The sequence below is a fragment of the Pseudomyrmex gracilis genome, unplaced genomic scaffold, assembly GCF_002006095.1.
Source record: "Pseudomyrmex gracilis isolate BER0280 unplaced genomic scaffold, ASM200609v1 scaffold_80, whole genome shotgun sequence".
In the NCBI taxonomy this organism is placed as follows: Eukaryota; Metazoa; Arthropoda; class Insecta; order Hymenoptera; family Formicidae; genus Pseudomyrmex; species Pseudomyrmex gracilis.
The window spans coordinates 208,613-223,496 of record NW_018020664.1 but is presented as its reverse complement, the minus strand read 5'-3'; the positions used below and the strand labels follow the sequence as shown (position 1 = coordinate 223,496).

At 38.7% G+C, this 14,884-nt stretch overlaps 1 protein-coding gene across 6 annotated transcripts in view; it reads right to left on the bottom strand.

Annotated features, from left to right (window-relative positions):
* Positions 1–3,355: 3,355 nt before the first annotated feature.
* Positions 3,356–14,884, bottom strand: part of LOC109855055 (octopamine receptor beta-3R-like) — a 22,697-nt gene continuing 11,168 nt past the window's right edge. For 2 of the 6 annotated variants that reach the window (XM_020428864.1, XM_020428869.1), the window contains exons 4-5: positions 4,096–4,207; positions 3,356–3,888 (exon numbers count right to left, since the gene is read on the bottom strand). In XM_020428864.1, the coding sequence (XP_020284453.1) occupies positions 3,681–3,888; positions 4,096–4,207 (320 nt within the window). In that variant the 3' untranslated portion in view covers positions 3,356–3,680. Of the gene's footprint in view, positions 3,889–4,095; positions 4,208–8,683; positions 8,997–9,238; positions 11,554–14,884 lie in introns of those variants that run through there. The other 4 variants (XM_020428868.1, XM_020428867.1, XM_020428866.1 and 1 more) reach the window with 4 other exon arrangements.

The following is a 14,884-nucleotide window of genomic DNA, read 5'->3' as shown; positions in this document are numbered from 1 at the left end:
ATATAAAAGAATTTATTTAATATTAAGTAATTTTACTTTTTAATATAGTACATATATATACATATATGCATGCGTGTGTGTTTGAGAAAGAGTTAGTAAGAAGAAAAAAGAAGAAATACAGATCGAAGAACAAAGTAGAATAACTGTTATATCGTCGATCAATCATGCTCTTTTACACTATCGATTTTTTACCTGCAAACAGCTCCGATTAACGTAATGATGCCATTAATCTACTTCCTAAAACTTGGGGAAATAAAATATTGATATAAGAAGGGAATGTGTGACAGAGGGTAAATTGGAGAAAGATGTAATTAATTAACAAGACTGTCATTTGTGTTTTTTTGTTTTTCGTTAAATTATAACATTCTTTATTTTCCACATTTATTTGTTTTGTCGACTGTTGTCGTAAGATGACAAAATTGACTCGCGAAGCAGCACGATGAACGAAGACAAGAAGAACTTTCCGAATTAAATTATTTACGTACGTACTAATTAATCCTCTCTAGCAAATGCTAACAATAGTTACAGTAAGTGATTAATCGTAATTACCGGGAGAGTACTTAAAGTAGATGGGTGTATTACGCAGAGTCAATTTTGTCTTGTATCGATTTACTTATAGCCGTACCTATTTCTTTCTTTTTCTTTACATTTCTCAATTCGTGCGTTAAAATTTACATAAATATTCACAAATTTCTTTCTCTCTTTCTCTCTCTCTTTCTCTCATTCTCGGTCCTTTCACTCGCAATTCTTTCAATGGTACTTAAGTTCTAATTAATGCGCGTGTATCTGATTTGTCACTAGACACTTTAAATGTCTATTGCCCTAATATATTACCACGCTGCAGCAGATCGTCTAGAGTCGCTCTTCTAAACACACTACGCTTTGTTTAGATCTTTTATTTACAGCACGGCGCTCTTAAGATAAATCACTTGTTTCTTTACACGATAAAGTTTTTCTTCGCGTTATTTCTCAGGATTGTCAGATTCAACATTCTTACTTTTTGTGAGAATGGGTCTTTAAATATGTGTGTCTGTTGTTGTTTTTTTCTTTTAGTGTTTTTTTTTTTTTTTTACACATTACGATCAGCTTTGAAATCTACAACCTATATATATATATCTATATACGTTACTCACTTAGGAACGGAAGCCCGTTATATGAAAACTCGATGCGACAATTCATCTCGCGGTGTGTGCGCGTAGTAAAAAAACCTTGGAATATCGATTATTTCGAAAATCGGAAAAGAACTTGTTGTTGTGTGCGCAACAACAATTGGGAACGTCAAGACTCAATAGTGCGTAGTAACATAGATCTCTCATTAACTCTTGAAACCGAAATAATTCGAAAAAAAGAAATCAGATACTTTATTTAGTGAGGTAAAATTAACGGCAGCTTGTTCGAAGGACAATTCGAAGTATAATATATATAAAAAATACGAAGTATTCAAACAAATGAATAAACATTCTCTTTTTTTCTGTTATATGGAAAAGTTAATTTGTCTACGTTGCGTTTTCTATTGTATTATGTCTATTGTATTATATTTGTATAAGAGAGAAAACGACACGCAAATATAAATAACTCAAAAGCTTTCGGTCTCTTTACAGCCAGTGATTCTAAATGAAAGTGCACATATGGAAATGGCTTCTCCACCTTGAATTTTTTTTTTTGTTTTTGTTTCGTTTAATGCGGAATAGAAATAACCGTGAACAACGATACGCGGTACGCGTAATTTAATCCAAGTACCAATACATTATTACTCGCTCCGATCTATTTGTGCGCGCGTATTATATCCTGAAAACAGGAATATATTCAGCGTTACAATAGCAATAGCTATAATAATCATGCAAGGCTCAAATTGTTTCCGGAGCTTAGACAAAAATATATCTGAAACAATTATAAACCTGTGGAAAAAAAAAAAAAAAGTAAGATACCATCTGCGCGTATGCGACACGCGAAAAAGGAATTTTTCTCAAAAAAAGTTTGTTTCTCGCGTGATATTTGTTTCAAAAGTGTCTTTTCGCGCGCAAGAGTTTTGAGATCTGTATATAGATTATTTACGTGAGAATTTTCTTCTCTCACACTGGAAAACAAAAAGGAAACGATCTGCGCAGAAGTGTCACGCGCTCGTCACAAGATAGAATCTTCGCTATCTCTTTCTCCAATTTTGTCAGATTTTGACACACACAAATAAGATTAAACATAAAAAAAATTTTAAACAAAAAAAAGAGTTTTTCGACAAAGGAAAACTCACAAAGCAACTGCTGTAAATTAAAATTACTTAACTCTCGTTTTTATTAACTTTTATTAGAGAGCGTAAAAATAAAAAAAGAGAAAATTGCTCTTTTTTGAATAATTACAGGGATTGGATTGAAAAAGTTTCACCCGCCAGAGGGAATTACTCTATATAATTAATGTAATATCTTTTTACTCGGACGGTGTCTGCATAACTGTATAACGCGTAGCATAGTCTCTCTCACTCTCTCTCTCTCTTTTTCTCTTTCTTTTTCTCTCTCTTAAAAGAAACACAAATACGCAGAATGTTAACACGAATGTTGAAGCACAGCGTGTCGCAATAGCGTATTTTTTTGGGGGGGACCAAATCGAGCCGAAAACTCCCACACACTCTTTTGCCTCCCGACGAATAATTATCAAAGATCACATACGTATAAAAAGTAAAAAAATATGACGAATAACGCGACGGGCGAATCTTGCACACAACTCGTATCGGTGCTTGCTCGCGCTGTGTCGGAGATTTTTAATCCGCAGCTCGCAAAATTTCATCCTCAACGTTTCAACCCTTCATTAACATCCTGCGTATTTCAACGACGACTTCCGAATGCACTGTCAGATCAAATTTTTTTTTTTTTTTAATTTTTTTATCTACTATATACACGACTATAAGCTACACGCAAAATTTGACGCGACCACATTTGATGTAATATGATACACATTATGTTCGATAATATTTACAAAAGCAACGAACAGCTTTCTCTGTTAGATTTGTTTTTTTCTTTTTTTTTTTTAATATTTACAATATATATGCTCTCCACTTAGTTATTGCTATATAATACAATTTGGGGCACGCGCGGAAGATAACGCGTTCGTGTTGATCATCGGTTGATCCACTACCGGCTAATTATTGTTTCGTGATTAGCATATTTTGCACGCGATTTTGTCGCGCGTTGAATAAGCGCGCGACAATTTCATACGTACAGCCTCATTTTATGCCGGCGCACTACTAATTACGTCTAATTAGCGTCAGCCGGGCGTCTCGACATATTTCATCAAGGTAAACGCGAATTAACGAACCTTCTTTTCGTGTCTCCCGTGTCTGGGTTTTGTGTTTCAACATTCATTCCGCGTGATATCGTTTCTTCTTCGCGTTAGCTTGTTTTTTTTTTTTTTTTTTTAAATAAAACAGATTTATACGAATAATTAACATTTTTGTTGGTTTCTCTAATAGAGAAACAAATTTACAGAACTGCACTCTCGACAATTCTCTCGCTAACAGACATTGCCGTAAATTTTCCGATTCGCAAAGAGTTCCTCTATCTCTTCCATTTCTTTCTGTTGACCAAAATTTCATTTCACCCAATTTGTTTTTTAAATCGTCGGCTTTGTCGGAGACATAAAGTGCACTCGCTTTTCGATGGGGGCGGAATTCGTTTCGAGATTTTGTTGCGCTACACAAATTGCGAGGGTGTTTTCCAGCAAGCGGGGCAACAGGGCAGAGCGCTCTTCAGCGTGTCCTTAAAAGCGTCGCGAAAGTCGCGATTGAAGTACGCGTAAATAAGCGGATTCAGAGCGCTGTTAAAGTAACCTATCCAAAACAGCACGGACACCACGGTATCCGGACAATAACACGCCTCGCATAACGACGTCGTCAGATACCTGAAAAGAAAACAATAAGAAAAACAATTGTTCCCGTTCGTTTCGGGAAGTTCGTGAAAGAAGCTGTCATAAATCTCTTTTTTTTTTTGTTTTTTTTTTTTCCGACACAAAAGTCGTGTTTCGCGACGTCGTACGCGGAAAACGATTGTTGTTGAAATTTAACGAATTAATTGTTACACAGCTTCCTGTACAATAATTAATGCTCACCAGAGGAAGAATGGCAACCAACACAGAAGAAAAGCCCCCATGATTATACCGAGTGTTCTCGCGGCTTTGTGCTCGGCTCGCCAACTTTTCGTCTGCTGTCGTATCGAGGTGCCTGTAACACAAAAATAGCCAAATTATTTCGCAACGTTGAGTAATACGCCAGTGTTACAAGTGTATATACTTCTTCGCGCTCGTCACGCGCACGGATTTAAAATAAATTTAGCAAAATAGATGTATTACTATAATATATACATATTAATAATAATAATAATAATAATAATAATAATAATAATAACAATAACAACAACAACAATTCTAATAATGACAACGGTTCTTCTATGAAGCGTAATGACCAATTCCACGTTCATTTAATAATGTAGATTGGCCGGACGAAACGCAGTTTTCAACCCTTAATTAATCGCGCGTCGTCAGTAACGATTCTACATATTCTGCAATTTGACAATGTCGAATGGGATATTGATTACTCAAAATTAAACGGGATTTAATCGACCGGATCGTCAATTTCTATGTCGCATTATACGCCGAGCGTATCGAGCGTTCGATCGCGATTTTGGGGGATAAAAATTCGCCCCGTCGAAATTTCGAACTACGAGTTTTTTTTTTTTTTTTTTTTTTCACAACGTGATTAACGAGAAATTCTATTCTCTTGTTCTCCGGTGCACTTCTTTTATCCCTCTCTCCCCCCTCCCTCTCGCTCTCTCCTCCTACCTACAGTTTTCTCAGCGATTAAAATCCCGTCCACCCAATTTCAGGTATAATTACCCCCGGCCCGAACGTGCCATCGGGCCAACGTTGTTATCGTAAGCGCGCAACTGTAATAATCGCACCACGAGAGCTCGGGCATCAATGTGTATACATGAAAGTAAAGTTTTTTTTTGAATTTTTGTTTTTTTTTTTTTTTTCATGAGCTATTAGCACACATTCGCCGGGATTAATCTTGTCGGAGGTAGCGGCGCCCGCGGGAAATTTTATCCCGACGATGAAAAAAACGCTCTTTCCGCAAGAGATTGGATAATAACTTTCATAGAGTATATAATAACTTTGATGCTCTGGCAAAAAAAAAAAAACTTGCTCGGACTAAATATTCAGTTGGCAAGTCGCGTAAACAATGCGAAAGTGTTGGAAGTATATATTGCGCGACGAAAAATTTTATTGCACGCGCGAATTTCGAAACAACTTGTGTATATATATACACATATATACATATATGTCGCTCAATAACGTAACGTCAAACACATACAACTTTAAATCAGAAACAACTCCCCCGCGTTGTTCACATATATATAAAGTTTTCTAAAGTTCTATATTAGCAAATGCATTTATATATGTATGTGTACGTGCAGAATGAAAACCGCGGAGAGAGCGGAGCAAGCTTCGCAGTTAGAGTGCGGTCTCATCGAAGGGTAGTTGTTGTTTAGATAATATGGATGGAAGGATGTCCGTCTCTCTCCGGACAGAAAGCTGAAGGGTTTGCGTGCTCGGGAGCAGTAAGGCAGATTTAGGTTGGTTGGTCGATGCTCAGCGCTTTCGTGCAATCAATGCGCTCGTCTATTAAGATATACATGTATATGTATAAAAAAAAAAAAAACGTCGCCCGGGATGCGCACGGGGAGGAGTCTTTCGAAAAAAAATTTGTCAAGCGACAAATGTTCGTCAGAGGCGATAAAAAAAAAAAATGACCTTTGATGCAAATGTGACTCGAGCGCGAATGAATATAAATACTGTCTCTTTGAAATGAATTTTACAATCCCTCCTCCTCGATCGCGAGAGTTCGCGTTTCTCGACAAAAATCCACCCTGTGTATGTGCGCACGTGGGCGTGTGAGACAATTCGCGAATGGAAGACAATCACGATTCTGTCTATATATATATGCACTTTGCAATGCATATTCTATTCTTCCGGATTAAACCTCTGTGTCTCTTTAATACACGACGTCGGTCGCCAAATGTCCCGAGGGAAATATCTTTAACCACTTTGACGGCCTAATTTCTCTTTGTTATCTCTTTTAAACCACGAAATAAAAAAGAGTTGGATGTACATGCGCGTTAGAGCGTAGTTGAATATTACGTAATATATATAATAACAGTGTGCGTGAACACACACAAACGCACACACACAGATACGTATATGAATCGTGACAGTCTTAATTCTTTTCTCGGAAAAAAATTATCTTCTCATCAGAGTCGCGCGCGACGAGGGTAAACAGTGCCAAACACGCGAAGTTATTTAATCAGAGATCCGTGAAAACGTGAATGTGCCGAACGTAATTTCATTTTGCGGTTTGCTTTTGCACATAATTCCATTGTCCGCAGCTAAACAAATTGTTTTCTTCTTTCTGGTCGCGTTTATTATTGAGAACGTGATTTGCGAAACGATGAGATCCGATACGAACGTCGCGTATCGAATTACCGTTACAAAGACGCGCCACGCGCGATATTGATATCAGTCGAACGTTTCAACAAAGCTGTGCGTATTATATGTTCTCTCCTTCTCTCTCTCCTTCTCTTTCTTTCTCATTCTTTTTTAATGGACTACTTATACTTTCAGCAAGAACTAATTGTAAGTATTTTATGAGAGAGAAACGTGAAACAGTAAAAAAGTATCGGAAGAGTTTTTCCCGCGAAAAAGTTCCGCGAAAACCACTTTCAGAATTTACTTTTTTTTTTTTTTTTTTTTTTTTTTTTTGAAATAACGAGAAGTATTTTTGAGACGCGATTTATTCGGTAAGATTTTAATTTAATGATGTGAAAAAAAGCCTCTCAAGTGCGTTTATACCCGAATCCTCGTGATGTCGTGCGGGAGATTTAATAATAAACGTCAATGTGCAATGGTAGCTAAATTGCATCATCCTTGAAATCGTCGGCCTACGCTTTCCTCTTCCCTTCGACAACTTTAATGTTGCAATAACATTATACCAATGCTTTTGCTTTACGGGATACGATGTGTATGTACACATACATATACACATCGTACATACGCGTGTGAAAATTGATGTGTACTCAGCTAAATATCGGCATCGCTAAGAGCACCTGTGAAAGGCCTTTCGTAAAATTTGGTAAAATTAGGTCACATCCACATATACGTACACACACACACACACACATACACACGTATAGAGACAGGGTTAGAGAGGTAGTACGGTCTACGTTTGCGCAAATCAGGTCATCGTTCTATATATCGATTTGATTTGATTGTGCGATTTCGAGAGGCGTTCTTGAACGTAAGTAAAATTTTTTCATCAAGCTTTTTCTCTTTATTTATGAAGACTTGCCTCGATGGATTATGGTTTTTTTTTTTTTTTTTTTACTCTTATAGTATTTTTATCTTGATTGTCTTTGTACAATTGCGTTCTTATTAAATAAAGAATGTAAGCTAAAAGTCTCGAAATTATATTTCGACGTGGTAGTTGTAAATAATGGATCGCTTCTGTCGTCGATCTTTCTTTTGTTTTTGTCGTCTCGCAAGTTGCTATGACACATTAGGTGATCGGGGAAAAAAGTATTGGCAACCCTTGAAGAACGCGCGTAATTCTATTATACAGAGATCGGAGAACGACTTAACTCCTACGCACTGTCGAAGTAACAAAACCTCATTTTCTCAGGCTTACTTATCGCAAGAACCTTCGGTCGAGATTTATCTGACTTGTTCGAAGAGGGTAGCAGAAATGTTCTTTTCTTAAATAATTTAAAAAGAGAGGGAGGTTTTATTTAACATTGTTTGTATACACTTCTTTCGCGAAGATTACACGTATATTTCAAATTTAAATTTTTTTTTTATTGCATTTACATATTTATAAGTGCGCGAATGTAAAAAAAATTTCTAAACACGCAGTGAAAATATGTTACGAACCGGAAGAGGAAGAAGGAAAGAGAGACAGAGAAAGAAAGAGAGAGATAGAGATAGAGAGAGAGAGAGAGTAACGCAATATTTGCGGGAAAGACTTTTCTCCGACGAACACAGCCTCGGACAGGTCAGTGAACGCGACTGCAGCCGCAGCCAGCCAGCTTCAACGGGAACACCCTTCTGTCCGGGGGCAGTTCTCTCTCTCCCCCTGACTCGCTTCGCTCAATATCTGGTGAATGCGTTGCGAGAGAGCGAGAGGAAAACGCACCGCGCGGGGTCAAAAGAAAGACATGAAGATAAACACAGAGAGAAGCGGTGATGCGATAAAAATTTTATTGCTTGAAATTTTTTATGAATTAAAAATTAAAAGAAAACAAGTCCGCCGAGTCACCATTTTTGTCACGCGAGCGCTTCCCCTCGCGATCAATTTAATTACATCAGCGACGGGACACTTTCTTCCGTAAACATCGTTAATAACACGTTCGTTACTTTTTCTCAAACTATATATATCTCTCTCATCTTCTTGTTATTTTTATCTTAGATTTTATTTCATTTTTTTATTGTTTTTTTAATTTTTTTATTTGTTTCGTCATATTTTACCGCTTAATTTAGTTATTTCTTTCTCCCTCATTTTGTTTTATTTATTGTCGTATTTAATTCCGGTTGAGTTTTAATCTTTAGCTTCTCTCTTATCTTTTTACACACCCGGTCCGTTCACACTCACCGTTCTCAACGTTGAGCTCGGCCACCGAGGTTCTACAAGAGAGCGGTCTTTCGTAATTGCTGGCGTCGCTCGGATGCTGTAGCAACAGTTGGTGCGATGTTCTAGAATTATGTCTGGAACTCCCGGAAGAAGATCGTCGCGCGTGAATCTTGCTCAGCACCGTGCTGCTGCCCGCTCTACTCACAGCCGCTCTCTGTCTGATCGCCTCTTTGTAGATTTTGTAGTACATGACAATCATCACGACGCCGGGAATCCAGAAGGACACGCAGGAACTGACCACCGCGTACGGCAGGTTCACCACGAACGTGCAGATCTGAGATCGCAGAAAAACCGCAAAAGCTCTTAATCGCACGCGAAAACGCGAATTGTGCGCGCGCGCGCGTGCGAAAAACTTCAAATAATACTTATAAGTTTTTGAAAAACTGACTGGCGCGATTTTAGCGCTGATAAAGTTTTCGAAAATACAATTTACAGAGAGCGCGGCAAAAGAAATATACAGAGTTTAAAAATTCCAAAGTTTTTTCAAACTCGAAACTCGCTCCGCGCGAGATTTACCTGCGGATTCTTCTGACGAAAGTTGAGATGCATCTGCGTGGTGTACCAGCCCATGAAAATTGGCACGAAACTTATCATAGCCGGCAGCATCCAGGCGCTGCTCAGCATGGCAGTGACGGTCACGGTTCTCATGATTGCGGGATATTCGAGCGGTTTGATGATCGCGTAATACCGATCGACGCTGATGCAACAGAGATGGAGAATGCTCGCGGTGCTAAAGTACACGTCCATCGAGTTCCAAACGTCGCACATGAAGCTCCCGAGCAGCCATTTGCCCCCGGAAAGCTCGACCGAAGCGTTGAACGTCATCGCGCACACCGCAACCAGAAGATCGGCCATCGCCAAAGATACCACGTACCGATTTGTGGGCACTCGCAGTTTTCGGTGCCTTCTGACGCTGGCGATCACGAGAGCGTTGCCGATCAGAGCTGTGACGATAATACCGATCATGACTAAACCTTTGAGAACGGTCAAAACGACGGTTTTCGACTCGACGAAGCTGTGCTGACGTTCGGGAAGATCCTCAAGACTCGAGGAGAAATTGATCTTGAGTATCGGACGGTTTATTCTCTCGTACGTAGACTCGTTGACTTCCATCCCATCAGATCGTCGGTCGCGATATCACATTGTACGTCCCATCGATTTTTCCTCGACTTCGAATTTGTCGATCTTCGCGTCGATCTTTCTCTCTCGATAGATCATCATCGCGTGATAACTATTCGCTCGTCTTGAAATAACAATCTCGACTTAGAAGCGTTCGAAACTGTTCGGATTGCTCAGGCCAATCTGAAACTTTCGAGCGCTGGTTTGTGTATGCAAATTCAACTCCCGCTTCTCTCTCTCTCTCTCTCTCTCTCTCTCTCTCTCTCTCTCTCTCTTTCTCTCCCACCCTCTTTCGGAAAATAATGCGCTTCGAATCTCTCGACAATACTTCGTAGAGACATCTCGTCTCTCGTGTGAGACGTCAAACGATAATAAACCGCCCGTATATATTGCGAGCGTATTTAAACTTTTGTCCGGGACGGGATGGAAACGCGAACAGCGCATTAAACCGAAGACGGGGTCAGGGTGAGGAGAAGTTGACAGTAGAGCAAGTTCAAGAGAGGCCTGGATTTACATGTTGCAATATTCATCGAAAATGAATCTAACTCACAGTGACAGTTGGATACTATGTTTCGTACCAACACCCGTAAAGAGCGGTGAAATTTTAATGCGCTTGCTAGTGCAATAATAGGGCGAGACGAGAATATAGTTCACGATTATATATGTATATATATATATGTATGCGCATTTGACGGACGCACACATTCGTGCGCTTTAATATATTCGTCACTTTGTCTCAACGGATTTGTCTTTCGCGAACGAAATTCAAAAATCGTTAACACGTCATTTTCGTTTCGAATTGACAATTGGTTTGTTTCTCGTCAAATATTCTCCGTGCATATATTTCATTCAACAGTTTTTTCGCGAAAGATGTCGAATAAAAATATTTGTGCATTTGTCATGTGACATAATATCGTACACATGTCTGTGTGTGTGTGTGTAATTTATGCATGAAACACACACACACACAAATATGTGTTACATATTGCGGCATCTAAACAAACTTGTAGCAACCGATTCCAAGAGCGTACCGTTAAACAGTATACTGACGTCTTTCTGACGGCAATCCTCTCCGCTCAACTAATTTAACTTCGCGGCGAAGTTTCGATAAGTGTTCATTAACAAAAGATTGATTCGAAATTTTTTCACTTTGTGAAAAAACATCAAATCGATGACCGCCACTCCAAAACCAAACGGATGGGAATCATTTTACGGTGAAAGCTTTTTGCAATTTTTACATTGTTAGGCGCGCCTTTTTTTTTTTTTTTTTTTTTTTTAGATTAAAACGTTTGTTGTTTGTTTGAAAGCTATATTCTTGATTTTTATTTGGGAACGAAGCATCGATGTTTGCACTCGCGATTTCGATTCTACTTCATCGGCACTAATTACGATGTAGAGCAAATACAATCTCGTATCTACGCTCGGATACAGTTCTTGTGTAATCATTTAAGGATTTTAATATTCTACTGGAAAAAGAGAGGAAAGAGAGGGGTGGGGATATTTCTCGATCAAATGTTCATCAAATGTTTCGTCGCGAACAAACATGCGGTAACGCTCGGTGTAGAACTTTGTGTTATACAATTTTCTTTCGAAGAGTTTTTTTTCCAAACCACACTGATGATACACTTTTTTTTTAAACTACGCTGATAGAACCACGATTGTAGAACTCCGGTTCTGCTCTAATCCGCGACATGTTCTCGGATCGATCTTTGGCGGGCAAGGTCGCGGCGAGACCGTCGTCGCCGCCGCCGCCGTCGTCGTCGTCGTCGTCGTCGTCGTCATCGTGAGCGATTTCGAATAGCGAACGTAGTAACACCTTGACGGATCATACATGTTCGGACGACGCCGGTAGACTGAGCGTCGCGACGTTCACGGCGCCGCGCGTTTCTCTCCCCTTCGAACTCATTTGTCTTTCTCTCTCTTTCCCGCGTAGTATTTATCGTTCCGTGATGTACTTGAACGACTGAGAAAAGAGAAATACGAATGCGGAATTTATTTAGCTTTAACCTTCGACTCTACCCGACGCGCGTGCACTTATAGAGAAAAAATGAAAGAAAAATTCGCGATATACATAATATAATTGGAGAGAGAACGCACAAATTGTAATATAATAATTAAATAAAAAGTATTTTGCAATATACAATTAGATAAAAAATGTTTTGCGTTAAATTTTTTACTTCTCGTTCCGAGAATCCACTTCGATCAATATTTGGTTGTGTGTATACATGTATATGAAAACGTTAAGTTTTTTTATATATAAGATTTCAAACTTCAAAGGATATGGCAGTTATTTTCTTTCACTTTGCCATTCGGATGTATACGTATTAAGTATATATACAAGATAAAAAGAGACGAGATGAGATAAAAGTGATGAAAAGAGAAGATGAAAAGTGATGAAAAGAGAAGCGGGCAATGCGACGCTATGTGTCTTGCGAGATCCCGAGAAAAGAGACGGGGGCTTTTATTGCTGCAACCGAAGCGTATTATACTAATTTATCTCAATGACCACTCGCACGCTTACAATTCCCGCTTCAATCGAAAGAGATATTGCTAGGTTTTGCAATATTACTTCGCGCACGCACGCACACACACACACACACACACATCAGATAAAAAACGAATTTAACTCAGAAATATACGAGAAAGATCGAAAAAAATTCTCATCTCAATATATTTATATACTTTAATCTAAAACGCTATACAATTACATTAATTAATTGACTGACATTACACACACCTGTGCGGGATTAATTTTATTGCGAACTCGTTAAAATTCAAATCTCGATGTAAATTTATATATGAATTTATTATTATACATTAAGATTTAATTGGGATTATTATTTAAACAAGAGAGGAGAGTCCTTGAAGAGAGGAACGCGCACGTAACGCGGCTCATTTGCGTGAGCGCTACTGATTTTCTCGTCAAGAGAGAAAACGATACCCTCGAAATCGCCCGTTCGAGAGAGGCGAAAGCGCGTGTGGTTACGGCAAAATCACAAAGAGGAGAACACGTGCGAGAGAGAACACGCCGCCGCCGCCGCCGCCGCGCTTTTGCGCGAAGGCCACTCGTCATTATTACTTACGTGCTCGGCAAAATCGATCGATCTCACGCACACGAGAGCTCGATAATGGGACCGGCTTGCATCTTTTGAATGCATGATATAATTATTTGGCGGCGCAACCGCCTGCGCAACGTTCGGGTTTGTGATTTCTGTGTGACCACAACAACGTACACCCGGCTATAAACAGAATTTCAAATTATCCATCTAAACTGTAACGCATTGCGGCGAGCGAGTTTAGATCTCGTTTAATTAACTCATGCGTTAGTATTAATATGCATGCGCGCATATATATACATATATATGCGTATATATATATATATATGTATATATATAAACAAACAGATCGCAAATCTCTGGTATACTTAAATAAGACCTTTTCTCCGCGAAAAGGTCGGGAGAGCGTCGGAGAAAACAGAAACGCGCGCGCGGTTTAACATTTGCCGGGACGTTCCGCCGAGAGAAAGGGATGGATACTTTGATGCGGAACGATGACGAGCGTTGTGCACCGGCACTAATTAACTCGATAAAATGATGCCATAATGCAAATTAGAACGTTCCATAGGATAGATAATTGGGCGCATTATCGATTGTATGTACAGATGTTACATCGCAGATATATACATATATATATATATATCGGACACGTTTCAGATTTATCCCGGGGAAAACGCAATTTGGCGGATACATATCCGGCTACTTACCGTCGGAAACTGATTTCCGCTGGGATTTCCGATTCACCTCTGACGAAAAAGTCCGTGCGCTTTTACATGTGCCAGTTTCTGTTTCTCACATAATCTCGCGGATGAGGGAATGAGAGAGAAAGAGAGAAAGAGTGAAAAAAAAATTTAAACAGAGATAGAAAGAGAGGAATAGAAAAGTACTCAAATATAAAGGGTGTCTCGCGGTGGACGAGCGAAAGAGAGGAAAGCTCATTGTTATTCTCTCTATCTCTCTCTTTCTCTCTCTCTTCTTTATTATATTTATCTCTCTTTGCCGTGGATAAAATATATTCCCTTTCTCTCTAACGAGAGAGAGGGAGAGAGAGAAAGATATTCGCAAATGAAACTGTAATGAGCAACAATGGCAACTCGAACTTCTACGTTTCGTTATTCGCAAGGGACCAATTCCCCGGATTTAGCTCCTTTTACGTTAACACTTGTAACTTGAATGAACATATCTTCAAACTTTCTTCTTTTTCTGAAGAGAGAGAGAGAGAAAGAGACAGACAGGAAGTAAAATTTCTTTGTGTGTCAAAAGACAGCCAATCGCGAAATGCGAAATAAATTGCGTGTGCGAGACGATTTTGCAAATCGCGCTTTATACATAAGTAAGCGCATTTTCCTTTGCAAAAAAAAAATGACATTTTATATTCGACTTCGTGGAACAGATGCTACCCGATTTCTTTGATTTGCAAATTTCGCGTCGAGTGGATATTGATCAATGGACGCTTGAATAGCATATTAATTTTATTTATAGTTTTTTTTGTTTTTTTTATTTATTCGGTACGCAGATATTACATTTGAATTTTAAAACCAACAGAAGCTAGATCTCATGTAAATAAAAAAAATAAACCGAAAAATTTGATAAATTTTATTTCTCTAAATATTTTTAAAACTCAATATACAAATTACACAAAATTATTAGAGAGAGAGAGAGCAGCGATGGAGCATGTGAAATTGATAAGGGAAATATTTGGTCACGTTGCAAGTGAGAAAATATTAACCTTGATGAAGTAAACAATTGATAATGAAAGAAAAATATTAATATGAGATTAAAGGCTTGTGCGTAAAGCTTTCATTCGTTTTAAAAGCTTCATTCTTCCGTTTATCAATGAAGAAGAGTCCACTGGCTTTCCGCTCATTTAGATGAGGAAAACGGGAAAAGAGGAAGTAAGAGTGAAAACGAGAAAGAGAGTAAGAGAGAGAGAGAGAGAGAAAGAGAGAGAGAGAGAGAGAGAGAGAGAGAGAGAGAGAGAGAGAGA